This window comes from Diadema antillarum, unplaced genomic scaffold (genome assembly GCF_040938485.1).
Source record: "Diadema antillarum isolate AM-2024a unplaced genomic scaffold, OU_Dant_1.0 seq00001166_RagTag, whole genome shotgun sequence".
NCBI lineage: Eukaryota > Metazoa > Echinodermata > Echinoidea > Diadematoida > Diadematidae > Diadema > Diadema antillarum.
This window is the reverse complement of record NW_027271973.1, coordinates 119,526-138,627: the sequence shown is the minus strand read 5'-3', so window position 1 is coordinate 138,627 and position 19,102 is coordinate 119,526. Positions and strand designations below refer to the sequence as shown.

At 38.0% G+C, this 19,102-nt stretch overlaps 1 protein-coding gene across 1 annotated transcript in view; it reads left to right on the top strand.

Moving 5' to 3' along the window:
- Positions 1–684: 684 nt before the first annotated feature.
- Positions 685–19,102, top strand: part of LOC139744401 (uncharacterized) — a 70,431-nt gene continuing 52,013 nt past the window's right edge. Inside the window, exons 1-5 of the mRNA XM_071654842.1 lie at positions 685–1,523; positions 5,275–5,465; positions 10,923–11,024; positions 14,424–14,524; positions 15,555–15,647. Coding sequence (XP_071510943.1) covers positions 5,338–5,465; positions 10,923–11,024; positions 14,424–14,524; positions 15,555–15,647 — 424 coding nt within the window. The 5' untranslated portion in view covers positions 685–1,523; positions 5,275–5,337. The remainder of the gene's footprint in view (positions 1,524–5,274; positions 5,466–10,922; positions 11,025–14,423; positions 14,525–15,554; positions 15,648–19,102) is intronic.

Below are 19,102 nucleotides of genomic sequence, written 5' to 3'. Positions count from 1 at the left end.
AGCATACCGCCTAGCGTATTCTAGGGCAATACGCGCATCTAACAATACCGCCAGGGAGAGTAACTGTTGCCATGGCAGCAACCTGGGGACTGCTGCCACACCTTTTATTAGGATCTCTTTGTTTCACCTTGTTTTTGGATATCTCAGCCATTTCAAAACCGATTTTCATCAAATAAACTTTTGATACCCCTTAGAACTGCATGCTCTTTGACATCTCCTAGAGTGGTTTCTGAATATCTCGCAAAACGTTAAAAGCTATATCTTCACCTCGACCAGAACTGTACACACCCTTTAGTATGTCTGGTGTGACTTTCACGAATATTTTCCCTGTTCCTGTTTGATTCATGAAAGTCGACCTCAACATACCATAGCGGAAAATCTGTTTACAATATCCGTGAGGTTTGACGATTCTACGTCACTAGACCTTTTCAGTCGTTCGATGCAAATGGCTTGATTACTCATCCTGCAAAGAGTAAAATCTTGGGAAGGTTGGGTCTTCAAAGCAGACCAGGCGAATACGGAGAAAAATCGCGCGGGCGTTATGCATGACCGCACCCTCATTCATAACACTGGACGAAGCCCTGCGTGTGTGTGTGTGTGTGTGGTTTGAGTGCGACTCCCCACTCGAGAGATGGCGTGATCGGAAGCTCCGCTCCGACTGTTATGGTGTGTGGTGGTGTGGTGTCAACAACGGGGGAATCGAGCCAACAGAGCCCCCGCCCGAAATACGTTTGTACAATACACACACAGAAGATAAACATAACAACGTGCTTACTATGTAGTATCACAGATGACCTGACCGGCGACGAAAGAACAGACATTCCTCTTTTTAATGGACTATCTGAAAGTGTCAACTTCGAAACTAACTCTCGAGTTATATGTGATGGGACGTATTTAGCGCCGTGTAACCCGGGTTACTATTTCCCTACCGGTCGTAATTTTCTGTTTTTGTCACGATTGGCAGTATTCCAGTGCGTCGGCATCGCCAAATCAGAAGGGCCGGGGTGCACTGCTGTGCATGCATAACACAGTCGGTGAAGCCGGTGAGTGGGGAGTGTCATCCAGTGAGTAGAGGCTGTGAGAATACGGAGGGAGACAAAACGCGATTCTACTAGCAAGAATTCATTCGCCTGAGTCATCAAGCAAGTGCGTAGTGATCTTCGAATGCAGCATCAAGTGAAATTCCTGATGGTTTGACGAGTTCGTGGAAGATTACAAATAATTTTAATTAACGAATTTGGATGGATCTTTTCTTATCATTTGGTGGATTGCTGTTAGAAAAACAACTCGTCTGAAAATCTCAATCTTCCAGTCAGTTCACGGTGCTTGGATTGTTTTGGCTGGCTGTCGCGATCGAGCACTTCAGTCTAACATTACCGGAGTCGAGGAGTTTACTAGTATTTTTGCCTTATTTTTAAGAAGAGTGACATGCACAGACGGCACAGTGTATACCCGATCATACGTTGTTCATATTGCAGTGATAGCTACCTCTTGTGGACATATTAAACGTTAGAGTATAAACGGTGAGTTGAACTAACACTTAAAAAAAAAATTACTTTAGATTTTGTTCATATAGGATCCCTACAAAATCATGCATATGTAGTTTGTGACAGATACAATAGATTGATAGGGGTAACTTAATTGTTTAATAGAACACTGACTTCATTGTTTTGCCTCCTTTTGGTTTCATTATACAAGACAACGCTCTTGCCTTTAGTTTTGCTTGAATGGTTCAGAAGCCACAAGGACTTGCTGCTGCAGCAATCCAAAACTTTCCACCCGGATGATCGTACAAACGGAAAGACTTCCTCATGAACCATCCGGAGAAAATTGACCTTAGCCAATACCGCTTTTGTGAATCCCCACCCGGCCCCTGTCCCTGATACCGGTACTGGTTTTATCACTGACCAAAACACACTTAGAGTTAGACTTAGATCTATTAGCCTACTTCATATCCTCATTCACTTCCTGTGAATATTACATATTTTTTATTTCCCTCGAGTGAAACATGATTTTATGGGTGGATATGGATGGTGTATCTGTACCTTTTGCATGTACATCGAAACAGTAGTGAAATACAGGGGAAACATTGATACTGTACTGCTACATCATGTTCATTGTTGTGCTTGTGCTGATATTTTTATTATCATACAAGGACTGTAAGCTGTGAATATATCAAAATGCTCTATTTACATATATGTGACCTTGCATCACAAAAGAGTCACACCAAATACAATGCTTTTGAATAATTAGTGAAGGTCAAGTTCTGAAACAGGAGATTCTCTGCTTAAAAATGGTTTATATACACTTGAGTATATAACAAACTCATCTTAATTGATGTTCCTATTTATAAACCAAAGTGAAATGAATGATGGGATGAGGAATATGCTACTCTTGAGAAACAGGGCTTTAAAGTTGAAGGGTCATAAAAATGTCACAATTTTGGTTGAGATGGGAATTCAGATTTTAACTTTTTGCAAGATAATTAATTAAAGCAATTTACATGTTGTATATGAAATATAAAAGAACATACAATTTTTAAGAGAAATTGAAAGTTTATTTGATAAAATTCAATTCTGAAATGGCTGAGATATCTAAAAATGAAAGTGCAGTCCTAATAAGAGGTGGAACCCACCTTTTATTTGTAGGACAACTGTTTTTATAGTACTTTGTTTTGGATATATATCTCAGTCATTTCAAATCCATTTTTCCGCAAATAAACTTCTGATTTTTTTTTATTTTTCTTAGAAGTGTATACTGTTTTGCAGTTTCTAATTATATCTTGTAGAAAGTGAAAGTCTGAATCCCCCGTCTCAACCATATGCTTAGTTCCCCTTTATTGTATATCAAGTTCACTCAAAACAGATGAGGATAACATTTATAATTCCTTGACAACTACAGCAAAGCAAAATTTGTCAGCTTCTCCCAAAACTTGATGGCGCTCATTCATGACATTCTTGTTATATTGAAAAGCCACTTTTTATTCATACCTACTGGCTGGCAATAGAGACAAACTTAATGAAGCTTGATATTATCATCCTTTTATTGGACAGTGCACATAAGAATGTGAAAACATTCTAATTCAATTATTTCTATGACATTGTAGTACCAAATATTCAACTGTAAACAAGGAACTAACACAATGAACCTAATTCCTCTTTCAAATTGCCTAAAAATGTCAGCGAACTGCAGTGCTGTCATGCACCATTAATTTTATAGCAGATTTATCACATTCTTTCCAATGATGCTTGTCTTTGATTTATGAATGGTAATGTTCAGCCAACTCCTTTGTCAGTACACCCAATGAGGAAACAGGAGGTAGTATTCTGTGAGAATTTCACACTGATATTGTAGTTTTATCTAATATGGTAATACAGTTGTAATGAAAGATATAGCTCATTGCATCCATTGATAAATACTTTGTGGTAATTGACAAATATGTGATGCAGATGTGTGTTTTTAATTGATTGATGAGAGAAAAAGTAGTTTCTGGGTGTTGAAGCTGTACAGGAAACAGCATAAATTGCTTCATTTGTAATATAGAATCAGGGTATCATTACTACTATTATACCTCCTTCGTAAAGGAATGTTTTCAAGGAAAATCATCGCTGCATCTTATTACGTAAGTGCAATAAGTCAACAAGTGAGTTTGCTTTTAATTTGTTTGCTTTTGAGAGGGCATTTTATTTCATTGTTTTAGGAATCTACAGAAAATTATGGTCATGTGCATTTTGATGACATGGAACTGATTAAATGCTGAAATGTGAGTTATAAGCTATTGTTGTTACTCATCTTCAGTGGTGACTTTTCCATTTTACTTCCTGCAGTGCATTACTTTACCACATATAAAAAGGAAAGTCACTGAACTATGATACAGAATGAGTTATGAAGAAAAATACAGTACGCAGCTGCCATTAATAATGGAAGGACATGGGGTGTGAGAGGGACCGGCAGAAATTATCAAGAATACCCTGTATTGATGTTTCTCAGATTTGTTGAAGATATCAAATAACAGTAATATGATCGATGAAGGAACCTCAAATAGAATTTAGCTGCGGTAGAAGATTAGCATTTGGGCCCTAGTCTTAACATCAGGACTCAATTTTGTTCCCATATATGATAATGTGCATTACAATTGTATTAATGGGGTGCTGAATTGCAAATCAGCTTACAGACCGTATTTACAGTTTTGTGTAATGTGTACAGGGTATAGCTGTGACACATAAAATAGACAATACAATGTCTGGATGTACATTCAGATGGAAGTATACACATTATGATTTTAACAGCATTTGTAACTTCACGTTATGAATTCAAAGTTATTTCATCTTTGAAGTGCAGAAAGATAAAAGGAGAATGGTGTTTCTGTCTTATACATGTAGTGCGAGGTTGTCTGAGAAAGATTTTACTTTCTTTTTTTCTCTCTTGGGTAAGGACGATAGCCATGTTCTCAATAGCATTACTTTGCCTGCAGGTTTGATTGATTTGCATTGTACACCTGCCTGTGTAGTATAATACCAGGGAGCTGGGGTCCCACCTCCCTGGTAATACTGTATGTTTCCATGCTGGCTACAATTAAGAATTAACTTAGAAAAAAAAAAAAACCAACAACAATACTTAGTAATCATCTTTTAGATTCACATATTTTCTCCCCAGCTAAAATGGATAAGATGATATTCTTTTGATAATGGTAGTATTGATTCTGATTGTGTGTAATGTAAATGATTGTACATGTAGCATTGATATCTGATGAAGATGTAATGTATAGTGATGATAGTGATAACAGAATGTTATAACAGAATGTTCATTGTAAACAAGAAGAAGAAGATTGATCATGGAGCTACTAACAGATTAATCATGGTTTAGCCTTTCCCCAATGTGAACCTTGTGAACATCAGGCTGGTCAAGGATGACCAAGAATGTGTCCGGGTTTACTACAGTGACCCTTGAAAAGGGACTGAATGATATCACGCTGATCAAGGGTGATCAAGAATGTGTGGGTTTACTAGAGTGACCCATGAAAAGGGACTGAATTGATGGACTATCAAACACTGTGTGTTTAGGCTCAATTGGAAAAGCCTCAACGCAAACAAAATCTTTATCTGTTCATGACCTGCAAAATTGATATATCAGTGACCCAGTTTGTGCAAATATTGATCACCCATAGTGCAGAGGACCTTCTGAACAAACTGTCTGCGTTATACCATGCACACCTGTGAATCTCTGAGGCACAAATTGTTGAACTTGTATTCTTCATTCTTGCCCCCTTCACAGGTGATTATCCATTGGAAGTAGCCGGCACCTTGACATACGTTGCCATTATACTATCTGGTCAAGATGTTGGACGAGGCTGTGTGGAGATGGTATGCTGTCCTCTTGACCCTTGCTGCTCTTTGCATCTGGACGGGCAGTGCCAACCTGTCACTGGATGTCCCTGGTAGCCATGTCTGTACAAGGACTGACAGGTAAGCCTTCCAACAAGTCATAGGAAAGAATGGTGGTTTACGAATATGGATCTCATACCTGAACAAAAATGAATTCCCCAGAGAGAGACATGTTGAAATCCAATTACATTGTACATAAATCAAAATATTTCATAAAATATATGAAGAGTTGATCAATTATTAAAATCACTTTGTTGTATCAGAATTTTGTTTTAATATTGAAATGAAAAAAAAAACACCAATAGAGTGCAAAGAAATTTTTGGGTGAGAAAAATTACTTTTTGTAGTGCCCAATATTAATGTGCAATGTACAGTCTTCACTTACATGTAATTGGCAAAATAGTGCACTAGTACTTCGTCATTTCTGTTTCTTGTAAAGCTTATTACTCTGCCAAGGTGGCCAGAATTTTGACCACTCTGTCATCATCGCTATTTTCTAACGTGAGCTAATGGTAATATTGACCCATATACAATGTAGGCTGTCCAGAAATTATATGAAAGAGTGTTCACCATGGAGCTCCATGGATGGTTTGTACAGTACATGTGTGTATGTGCAATATGTGTGTATTTGTATGGTTATACATATTTGTGGCATGTTTATGTGTTGGGGGGGGGGGGAGGTGAGAGGGAGGGAGAAGGGGGGTTAACTGAGCTGGAGAGGGATATTTAGAGATATCCTATTGGGTTTAAGGGCATAGTAAATGTCTTCATGGAAGCTGATGTCCTCTCTACTTTACACCAGCGCCAGGCTGTCCCACTTCTTTCCTGTCGTGAATGACAGGATTAACAGTGTAATGTCCTGGGGTGCCATTGAAAACTGTCTATGGTTGAGTTCTTGACTTTTAAACATTCTCACCGCACTCTCCTTTTTGGCACCAAATAGTGTCGAAAAGTGGAAAGTGGATTTCGAATGAGAGACCAAATAAAAAGTGGAATTACAACTAACTTGACCTCCCATTAGAGAAGGGAAATGATAGAGTCACCTTGTTAGACAACTGAAGATGGAACCTTTCAAAATTTTACATGTACAAGAAATGTACACGTAGTTGCCCAAAAGAATGCTGCAATTATCTCATTTAATACTCGTAACTTTTCTCAAAGTGATTTAATGCATACTCTTTGTTCTGTACGGTAGCTGTGTACAATGCAAGTACCAGAGACTTTCTGTGAAAGTGGTCTGTACTTGTTAGCTCACCTGAGCCAAAGGCTCAAGTGAGCTATTGCGATCGCCCTTCGTCCGGCGTCCGTCGTGCGTCGTGCGTCGTGCGTCGTGCGTCGTCCGTCGTCCGTCGTCCGTCGTCCGTCGTCCGTCGTGCGTCGTGCGTCGTGCGTAAACTTTTTACATTTTCATCTTCTTCTTGAAAACCCCAAGACCGATTTTCATCAAACTTGGCAGGTAGCATCCCTAGGGGGTGAGGAACTCAATTTGTTAAAATGGGCACCATGCCCCACCCAGGGGGCCCCCAGGGGGGCCCAAACCCCCCAAAATTAAGGAATCTGTAAAAATCTTCTTCTCTAGAACCAGAAGTGATAGAGCTAAGTTAATAATATGAGTTAGTACATTGATGACTGTAGTTTCAAGTTTGTTCATGGCAGAATCAGGGGTGCCCCCCTTGGGACCCAGGGGAGGGGGGTGGGGAAGGGTTCTAATGGGGCCTAAATTGTACATTTTCATCTTCTTCTTGAGAACTCCATGACCCATTTTCACCAAACTTGGCAGGTAGCATCCCTAGGGGGTTAGGAACTCCATTTGTTAAAATGGGCACCATGACCCACCCAGGGGGCCCCCAGGGGGCCCAAACCCCCCAAAATTAAGGAATCCGCAAAAATCTTCTTCTCTAGAACCAGAAGTGATAGAGCTAGGTTAATACTATGAGTTAGCACATTGATGACTGTAGTTTCAAGTTTGTTCATGGCAGAATCAGGGGTGCCCCCCTTTGGACCCAGAGGGGGGGGGGGGGGGGGGTGGGGGTGAGGAGGGGTCCTAATGGGGTCTAAATTGTACATTTTTATCTTCTTCTTGAGAACCCCATGACCCATTTTCACCAAACTTGGCAGGTAGCATCCCTAGGGGGTTAGGATCTCAATTTGTTAAAATGGGCACCATGCCCTGCCCAGGGGGCCCCCAGGGGGCCCAAACCCCCCAAATGAAGGAATCTTTAAAAATCTTCTCTAGAATCAGAAGTTATAGAGCTGAGATAATACTATGAGTGAGTACAGTAATGACTGTAGTTTCAAGTTTGTTCATAGGAGATCCAGGGGTGCCCCTCTTGGGGGTGGGGGGGGGGGTGGTTGGAAGGGTCCAAATGGAGGCCTGAATTGTACATTTTCATCTTCTTCCTGAAAACCTCATGATGGATTTTTGTCAAACTTGGCAGGTAGCATCCCTAGGTGGTCAGGATCTCAATTTATCAAACTGGGCACCATGCCCCACCCAGAGGGCCCCAGGGGGCCCCAATTCCCCCAAATTAAGGAATCTTGAAAAAATTGGGCCCTTATTGTACATTTTCATCTTCCACTTGAGAATGCCTCGTCAAATTTTGGTAGAGCTGTGAATAATTTAGATTAGTGACTGCGTGAAAGGTGAACTTGCGATACTCAGGTGAGCGCTAGACCCGCGGGTCTCTTGTACTTACCCCCAGAAATAATGAAGTTGATATGTTACAGCAACTGTACCATTATTGCATCAATTAGACATTAAGTATACAATACCCTGCATTATCCTTAAACTTGCAATATGCTTAAGATAGGAAATGAAGTCGAAAGTTTGTATGTATGTTTTACACCGTATGTACAATGTATGTGCAAACCTGCTTCAGAGTTTGTTGTAGATTTTGTATCACAAGATGACTTGCAAATTATCCACTTTTCCTCCAGGGAAAGATTGCCAGATTAGATCTACTTCTTCATTTATAACGGTAGGATGACATTGCAAGAAGATTTATGATACTGATTAGTGATTCAATTAGTGGTTAACAGGTGGAATAGTATGTTTTGCTTTGCCATAAATTTAAAAGCAGTCATTGTCCTTCTTTCAGTCTTATCCTTGATTTCAGGTGCTTCATATTCAATTCATGATATTTAAGCTGATTTTGCTGCATTTTCTGCAAAGTGCATTTCCTGAATATGTCTATTAAAGCTTGTTTTAATGAGTGCTGTAAAATAGAACAAAAATGGTAAACAAGTCCAGCGTGTTTCATCAAAATTTGAAATGAAATCTAATTAACTAAGTGTGGAACTTAAAAGTTTAAAATGTCTTTTTAAAGCAGTGATATTCGTTGCACCCACAGGCTACATTTTGGGATTTTTAGGTCATCGCCTCACGAGTCTCACATTACACTGCATGAAAATCTTTACTAAAATTCCTTTCATTTGGCATAGAATCAAAAAGGAAACCTTGACTCCCTGTAAACATGAACTTGAATGCCAGAAGGAATATATAGCACTTCTAGAATAGCCCTGTTTTGATTGTCAAAGAGAAATTTATCACAAACCAAAATTGTTAGTCTGATTCACCAATCTGTGTATGAACAATGGACTCACAAACAATGGCTTGTTCAAATTAGTCATGATGCACACATTGTTTAAAACATTCATGAATATACAATGTATATATGCAATCTTGTGTAGGATATAATTCTGCAGTTATAGTTGAATACGTGATCGTAGTTGGGATCACAATAAAATTGTGTAAGTACAGCTGTAGTTACTGCACAATTTTAAATGCATAGATGCTGCCAAGAAATCACCTGTCAACTTTTTAGAGAGACATCATTGATTATATTTCGCTACACAGCTACAACTTTTTGATGTACATTGTACTTTTGACATTCTTGAAGTTTATAAAAGCGTTATTTTATATTTCCCATCCATTATATTGTACAGATAGATCGTCATATACCTGCTCACCAGTGGAATCAGGTTATAAATTTAATAGGCATGGCAACCGGCTGCAAACATCACCGTAGTGCACACATAGATTCAACAATTGATGCGATCACAGTTAACAGTCTGTGCATGTTTATTTTATGGTGTCATGGAACATGAGAGACGGGAACGTAGTATGAAATATCACAGGAACAGGAGCATTTCTGTTTTGATGCACTTGACATTTTATCAGTGTGTGCAGCTGACGAAAAACCTCCAGGAAATTGACGTACACTGCATAGTTATATGCCAGGCATACACTCATAGGGGAGTTAGAGTGAAAGAGAAGGGGGGGGGGGGGAGATACGAGAGTGAAAAGGAGAGAGAAAAGTTCAGTTGCTTCTATGGCGTACTAGTATATCATTTCTGCATAAGTGGCTAATCATACTGTTTACACAGGGTTTAATTGCACAGATGATTTCCTTTTTTACCATGTTCACATCTGTAGGAATCTTACACTCGTGATAGTGTATGGTATTTTCAATTATCATACAAAGTATGAGCATGAATGGAAATCCAAGTCTTGCAACATTTTTGAAGGTCTCCCAGAACTTTTCCCTGGCTATAACAAACTCAGAATGAGGAACATTGGTCTGACTCGATCATCTTGGAAATGATTTCAGTGAGAAATGGGAGCCGGCCTGCTTTAATGGCCTCTAGAAAGGACCATTTTTGTACAGTATATTACATGTATGACAAGTCACTTCTGTATGTGGGCAGAAAACTAGGCTAACACGCACAAAAAGGGAACCCACCTACTGGTTTGGTGTGATGTCTCAGTGACTTGGTGGATTATGTGCTCCCCTTCACCTCGGATAGTGTTTCATCAACTTGATCCGACTGTCTTTAGGCCTAACATTGAAAGAGGGCAGGGTAAACTACTGTGTGACGACATGCAAAGTGTCTATTTTCAGTGGAAAGGGGTAAGAGAGGAAGGAAGGAAGGTGTGGGAGGCACCAGAATGTGATGAAAATAAAAGATTAAGGTCAGATAAGATGCTGAACATGTAACTATGTCTTTTCTTTGTCTCTCCTTTAATACTCCCCCTTCTTCATTTTCTTATCTGTCGCAGCAATTCACTCCCTCTCTGCTTGTTGCTTAAACGGTTGTTCAGATTTTGGAGACAGTTCAGGGAAAATGTGTGGGATAAAGGAGCACTTATGTGTACGTGTACGTGTATTATGTATTTAATAGAAAGGAAGAAAATACCCTGCATCCACTCAGTTGATGCCTCACCTACAAGCATGTATGTACAATTATACACAGTACAGTATATGATTTTGGTCATGATTTTGGTAAGCATGCAGAAGTTTCTGCCATCAATGTCAAATCAAGACATGTCAAAATCATGTGTACCTCATTAGGGTCATTTCTGTTGTATTTGTTGTATTTGCTTTTTTTGTCTTTCAATATCACTGATGATAAAATTGTTGTAGGCACAAGTAGGCATAAGTAGGTACTATCTTAAATACAAGTCACATTTTTGTGTTTCTTTTTTTTGTTGAAAAGGAGATGTTGTGAAGTCCAATCGTAATCTTTTCAATTTTACAGCTATTTCCAGTCTGTGAAGGTCACCTACAGTGAGCCCTATGACCAGATCTACTACACAAAGTGCACTGACATCACCAACTGGTTCAAATGCACAAGAAGAAGGTGAGATTACGCCACCTGTTTCATTCCTATCCCATAGGTACGGGACAATCAGAATCCATGCATGAATACTATATTAACCTAGCTTAACCTGTTGAGGATGAGCTCATTTTGCTATATTAACACACATTTCCCATAGACACCTACCTGAGTATACCCGGGAATTGTCTTCAATGGGTTTAGAGGAAAGGTGCTTTAAACATCATTGCCAATTTTCTCCGCTGTTATAATTATTGTGACTCTGCATATCAAATGACCGCTGTTATACTGCATGCAGTTCAATTTGATATAGATGAATAAATGTTTCATGTTTCTGTTGATATGATCTATAAACTTTAATCACAACTGAATCCTGAGAAGAAATTAATGTTTGTGATGCCTCTCACAAATCACATATCATATCATTTGTTACATGTATACTGTCTTGTGTTTTGTTTGCTTTTGATGTTTTTCTTTTTATGGTGATATTCAAGTTGTGGAAAAAAAAATGAGTAAGCTCATTCATACTTTAAAACACAGTATTATATTTATAACCAAGTCAATAAATCTTCTTTTTGAATGTCTTACAATTGTGTTTGCTCTAAAATGAGATCTCAATAATGACATCAATAGATTTTGACACATTAACGAGCACAGCTATATTTAAGAACACAACGTTGTAAGACAACAATAGATATTATTGCTGCCAATTTAATACAGATGCTGAGAGGTATGTGTGAGTATCATGAGGGAAGTGCTCCAAAACTTAAAGGGATCATGTAGTGCTTTGTGAACTAATGACATACATGTATTATAACACTACTTAGTCCCAATGTGTGCTCCTGGTAAAGTTGTTTTCCAATCCTTGTATCTCATGCTTGCCACAGTTATTATTATCATTATTTTCTTTTTAATGATACTGTACAAATCCCAGATGATGGGAAACCCATTTAATTTAAAAACAGATTGCATGACTTCTTGCCACCCAAGTATTTCAAAGACAGGTTAAGATTCCATCAAATATGTCTCTGGACTAATGCTGTATTTCTTTTTTTATTTTTAATTCAAGTAATTTTAACCTATCGAGTCCCAGAATTGTGAATTTTCTGGTTTGATGCTGCATTATTCAAGTATGATTTTTACTATTCATTGTTAGTGTTTTTACCACTGATCTCTTTTGGGAGTATCTGGATATCATGGCCATACACATCACCATACATGTTGTATTGAGCTCACATTATCACATGATTTTGGTGACAATCTCTGCTGGAAAATGCATGCATTTCCATATTTAAGAGTGTGCTCGGTGACATGGCTGGCGATGGGCGGCTTCACTTGTTTGTATGGCATGCATAGGCAGTGAGGTATCCAGACATTTCCTGTATAGAGATCAGTGGTTCTTACAGGGTAGAATTAAAAATCGCTGTCACATGATCCTTGTTTTGTTCGAACATCGGTAAAAATGCCTGTTTCAGTTGCAAAATATTAAAAAACCTCTCAATTTTACATTTATGACCAACTCCTCATTTGACAGATCTATGTTTGTAAATTTCTCTGTGATTTAGTGCAGATGTATTGAATTTAATCAGTTTCATCAAATGTTTGTCCAGTAAGATATGCAGTGATGTGTGCCTATGTAATGATGACGAGATATTTTTTTTTATTCATCAAAATTCCCCCAGGATTTGATGCACTGATAAACTGTTAAATACCTTTATTCTGAAGTTACAGGTATCTTTAATACTTATTTGTTGGTGTAGTTTTGTTACTGTCACCTAACACTGAGAATCGTGAATGTGACTTACAATTTCTCTTGTCAGGTTAGAATCAATTGCTAACCAAAGCAATCAATACTTTTTCAGTTGATATGGCAGATATTGTACAAAGGATTTGGCTGGCGATTGATTTCAGAGATTAACAATTAATTACTACAATAGGTATTGTGGAAAAGGGGCATTGATGAGGGTATTCATTGATAGTGATAAAATGCTAAGTACATGTGTACAGTGTAGTAATTAATGTTTAACTGAATGTCCCATTGTCCACAAATTAATTACACTACAGTTTCACATAATTTTTTTTTTAAGTGATGGAAAGTAGTTTCCAATGGTTCTGTCTCATTTGTCAAGTTTGTATTAAAGAGCCTGTTAAATTATTTCAACTTCTGCAGAAAAATTGTTCGCACTTTTAATAACACTTTGAGTAGGTACCATGTAGTAAGGTAATGGGTATTCTGGCACCAGTGTCTGTCTACAATGAACACAAGTTTGAATTTTGAGGACTCCAGCTTACAATAGTTTGCCATTCATGAGATGGATTGGTTAAGGATGCTACTGTGAGAATCATGCAATTTTTTTCATCTTGTGGTCCATACAAAAAGGTGGAAATTCTCTCATGTGCCACAACCACTACTACTACTACTACTTCTGCTACTATAATCATCTATTACTACTTCTACTACTACTATTACTACTACTACTACTACTACTACTACTACTACTACTACTACTACTACTACTACTACTACTGTGTACTATCTTTTCATTTCTTGAAGCGCCATGAGCACCAAAATGTGGACTTGTGGGCTATACAAGTAGCCACTATTGTCATTATAATCATTAAAACTTGATCACTGTACTATTACCTATAGGTTGTGATAAATCACCTCTTTTATAACAGTGTGGATAAGATTTGACTGGTCTTGACAATAGCAGACTTGTCCTTTGAGTCTGATGCAACATGGCCAGTATATAATCAGTTTTGGTAATGAGGATCTTTGTTACCAGTGTAACACCATGACATATTAAAGGGATGGTAGAGTTTTGGTTGAGACCTAATTTTAGGTTTCTAACATTTTTTGGTGAGATAATGAGAAACTTCTTATGAAATATGAAAGAGCATGTAATTTCATGAGGAATTCAACATTTATTTGATGAAAATTGGTTTTGAAATGGCTCAGATATCCAAAGCAGAGCGATTCTAATAAGTGTGGGACCCACAATTTATTACGATCGCTTTGTTTTACTTTGTTTTTGGATGTTTCAGTCATTCAAAACCCGATTTTCTTCAAATAAACTTTGAATTCCTCTTAAATTGGTATGCTCTGTACTATTTCATAAGTGTTTTCTTTGTATCTCGCAAAAAGTTAAAAGCCCAATTCTCATCTCCACCAATACTGTACCGTCCCTTTAAAGTCTACATCAAAAACCTTATTTTTAGCCTCTAGTCTGAATGATGGGGGGGGGGGGGGGGGGGCTAACATCATATCTTGTTTCAGGTTGCTGACAAATGCATGAAGTATCAGTGTTTAGGCTGGCTACTTGCCAGTGAAGTACAAATTGTACGTATCTGCACATGAACCTTTTGGTAATTTTCTCATGGGGCAACTTTCATTGTTTTCCTATTCACACTTGTCATTGTCAGAACCCGGTATCGTACCAGCTATCGGCAAGAAATGAGAACGCGGTACCGAAAATTGAAGTTGTGCTGTGATGGCTACCACCAGAGAGAGAGGATGTGTATACGTAAGTAATACGTGGCCCATGCTTTAGTGGATCTTGTGGAAAGTTTCATTCTTCAGATGAAGTCTGAAGCAAGACCACATTATTGATAACATCAACTATGAAAACATTTGAAGACTGTCATAGTGTATTAAAACACCATTGCGGTTGTAACACAAGTAGTCACAAATACCATAGCTTGTATTCAAGCTTCCGTTGATGATGTTTCAATAATAATGAGTTTTTTTTGTTTTTTTTTTAATCAAGGACATTACATTCATTTCATTGTCCATTGAAAGTGAAACTACATCAAGAACAGTATACCCACATATTTGTCTATAAACTATGTTTATATGATTACAATTAGCCAAAGAATGTACATGGAGTTTAGTTGTCATTTTGCATGTGGATACACAAGCAGGAGGTACTGTAACCGTCTAAAGTAAAAGCAGTATTGTATCACAATTCTGTCTTTTTGTCACTGAACGTTTTGAATAGGAAAGGATGATGCAGGAATAGATGCCTTGCCTGATAAGTTGAGGCCCTCCGCAATCTCTGTGTGCAATTTGTCACTAGAAGCATAGATCAGACTTTGTGATTCATTCTGTCAGGGGTCACACACAAACCAGTGTGTTAATTATAGCGCCAGTTTGCTGCTTTGTAAAGTTAAGCTGTAACTCACTTTTCATGATAAAAATGACACTAGATTAGACTGCAAGGGTATATTATATGCAGTATGTAGTACTAGACATGCAATTCCTTGCAATCTTTATCTTGAAGTGATTGCTTTTGTTCCTTACCTTCATCCTGTGAATACTTTCAATACATTCATTGATATTTCTTTTCAATTTCATCAGTATAAACACTGATATGTTGCTGTGTAAATCGTCAATAGTACATGCATGCATGCGGTCTTGTATAGAGGTGCTGTGCAGGAAATGGTGTCCCGACTTGTGATAAATTGTGTTTGACACCGTCCCCAACAACCATTCCAAGCAAAGTCAAGTTGAGGCAATGTAGGTAAATGTTGTGTTTGTGCCTGTTTTCTTGGCAGCCATCTGCACAAATCCCTGTGTACATGGGACCTGTACAGCACCAGACGTCTGCACTTGTGAGGCAGGCTACAGAGGGGAAACATGCGAGAGCAGTAAGTACATTATTGTGTGACTGTAGAGAAACATGCTTTTCAGAGCACTCCAGCGTCTAGATTCCTATAAGTGGGAAAGCACATAATAGAGATGGAGTTTGACAATGGGATTGAAAGGTCAGAGGTCATGATCACGACATGAAGGTTGTGGAGTTCTGTGTTGGAGGTCGAATGTTGAAAATATGAGTCATGGTTTCCCAGCCTGGCAAACTTTCACAAGTAAATTGAGTTTGTTCTGGGATTACGGAAAGGAGTGCGGGTGAAACTTCGCCGTTGCATGCCCCCCCCCCCCCCACCCCCCACCAGAGTGAGGGTCAAAGGTAAACTTGTAACACAGTTTTAGAATGGACAATAGATGCATGAGTGATGTAAACAAATTCATGTTTGTTTATAATTTAATCTGCTTGATTCGCAATGTGTCTAAGATGCTTTGATATCAGTGTAGTGTTTATATCAAGGAAAGCATTCAGAAAAGAGTAGAATGAAAATGAAAAGGCAAGAATGAAGGGGCAAGAATGAATGACAGAAATGATAATAGCTGTATTAGAGGAAAAAAAAATACTTTGCACGTTGGATCTTTTTGATATTCAGTTTGTCGTATCTGTCCACCAATGATCCTTGTTTCAGGATGATTCATTTCGGGAGCATTTTGTTGTGGTATGGGAAAGACAAAGAAAGTGAAAGGAAGAGGTTTCAGAGAGACAGGGAAGACAGAAGATGAGTTGGAACTGATTAAAAAAAAATCCCATGGCATTAAAGCAGTAGCTCCATACTCGTTGGTTCGTTGTTGAATTATCTCCAATGTATTGTAGCATAGTTTTGGGGCACATTATGAACCCTGCAATACATAGTTCCATGACATTGCTTCTGCAGCTGTTGCCCCTTTGAAATATCTGCATGCTAAGCCAAACATAAATTCTACCCACAAACATACCATTGTAACTTCAACCTTAATCCTAGTCTTCATATTAAACTAAACCTAAAACCGTTATTACAAACGGACCCGAACTCCTTGGAGAAAATAAGACCGGAGCAATTGTCACAGGAGCAAATGTTGTGTTACCATAATACACAAATATCTCCACCTTCCTTCTTACTTGGCAGAACATGTATGTCACTGTTAGAGAGTGAGAAAGAGATAGAGAGATAGAGAGATTTAGATAGAGATCTTGGAACATCAAATTGTAAAAGAAGCAAAAGTCATTAAGAGGTCATGGAAATTGTTTTACAGAAACTTTTGAAATGTGAAATATTAGTATTGAACAAATGTATCTAAATCTAAGGTCACTCAATTTCAGATTTGTTTTCCTCACAAATATGTGGAATAAAAATTCTTTGAATGGAACTTAATTCTCAATACCTTTAAAACTGTAATATTGAATTTGAGTTGTACATTGTTTTGAACATGAATACATTTGTCTTATTATCATTTCATTTCTATCCATATTTTGGGTCAAGCATGCATATATAGCTTTTACAGAGTTTTTGCAATAGCAGGTGACTTGTAAAAGCAGACATGTTTTTGAAAGAAATTCATGAGAGTCTTGAATGTCCTTGAGTAGTATGTTAGTTTATAAAGTTTATACATAGCTGCTTTGATCAAGTCACTGTAGAATTGTGTCTATTAGTTTTTGCATTTGTTACTGTAATTAAAATTTAATTGTATGCATTTCTTGAATAAGTGTGATGGTATTTGAGCACCACATTTTGAAAGGCTGAAACAATGTTCAAGTAAATTGATTATAAGTTTAGTTGTGAAACTATTTTAATCTCATTTTTTAATGAGTTGTGTGATCAAGGCTGATGTTGCAAATATGGACAATTTGCTTTTCCTGTGTGGAGGGTTTCTATAAACTCTAAACAAGCCTCAGGGAAAGTAGCTGACTGCTATAGCATGCCCTTGCTCCCTACCAGTGTTACTACAATCCATATCAAATAACCAGTGACTGTATACAAGTCTGCATCATGTGTCATATTCATACAGTGCCTCTGTTGATGGATTTACTACTTTGGGTCATTCTAGCAATGAGCCAAAATGAGGCAAAATGAGGCCAAATTAAGTAATGTGTCATGAGATAAATTTGTCAATATGTGAACCACATTTATGGCAGTCAGTTGAACAGTATAGTATACTTCTCATATTGTATGGTTGGTCATACAGTTGTTGCATGAGCTTAAAGGGGGGAGGGATTGAATTGTTGTATGAGAGTAGTTTATCTTTTGCTGAATTTCTAATAAACTGTCACTGTTTGTGAACTAAAATCTGGTTAGAGACAGATATGCATAGTGTCTGGGACTACTTGTCAGAAGTCCCATTACTAACTTGTTGACACTTTCACTGTAGCTTTTACCCTGATGACATGTTTCCATACACTGTCAGTGGCTTGTTAACTTTTTGGTACTGATGTGGTTAACAAAACCATTTTGTGTGTGTGTTTTTTTATCAATGTCTGTCTGAAAAAAAAGAAAGATATTTAACAACAGTCATGAACTGGTAATCATTCTTTGACAATTGGGGATTTTCAGAGATTTGTATCAATGCTGCAGACAGCTGTCTCTATGTGGTCAAGACAACGATCATACAATTAGATTTTCATCTACTTGAGGTTTCAAAAAAAATCCTCTTTGATAGCAACAATACTGAACAGCAAAAATACTGAACTGCAGACCATCGCAGTAGTTTATTTGTTGTAACTAATACAAGATCTAATTTCTTCTGGGAAAATTTAAGTTTTGCACATTATTGCATACAATGTGATTTTGTTATAGTGGTGTCCAATCTGTTGTTGTTGTTGTTGTTTTTAATGTGTTTGTGTGCTGGTACTGTACTGTCATGGCTCAGCCATGGAATTAGACTCAAATGAGGTACAGGAAAACAAGACTGGCCAGTGGAGTGACCGCATAACTGACCTGGGTACAGATCACATCGTCGAATTCAAACCGGACTAGAATGTAATGTGGCAATTTGGGGGGGGGGGGGGGGGGGGGGAGTAGACAGATGAATCAGTGAAGGTAAATTTAGCACTGACATTTCACTCAAGTAATGACTACCTTAACATCTGTTTGTTATTCTGCTTCAAGTGGTGGGCCATACTCAGTGAAGGGTAGGATACGGTGACTATTTGTATAAACCATGTCAGTGTTTGATTAATGTTCAGGGTGCAATATTCATGACACATTGAGCATGATAACAATTGTTGTCAATGCTCAGTTTCAATCATTTACTTCTTTAGGCTTTGAAACTTGTTGAATATACGCTGTAGAATTAATGATCAGAATATTAGGACTCGTAACACAAAGTGGAAGAGAACTGTAGCCAATGAGATGTGATGACGCTTGAAGCAGGCACTTAGACTATGGTATAACAGTTGTTTGTTGGGATATGAAATATGAAAGGTCACAGGTTTTGAAATATTGCACTCAACACCACCACCTATCCTGGTATCCATGATTTC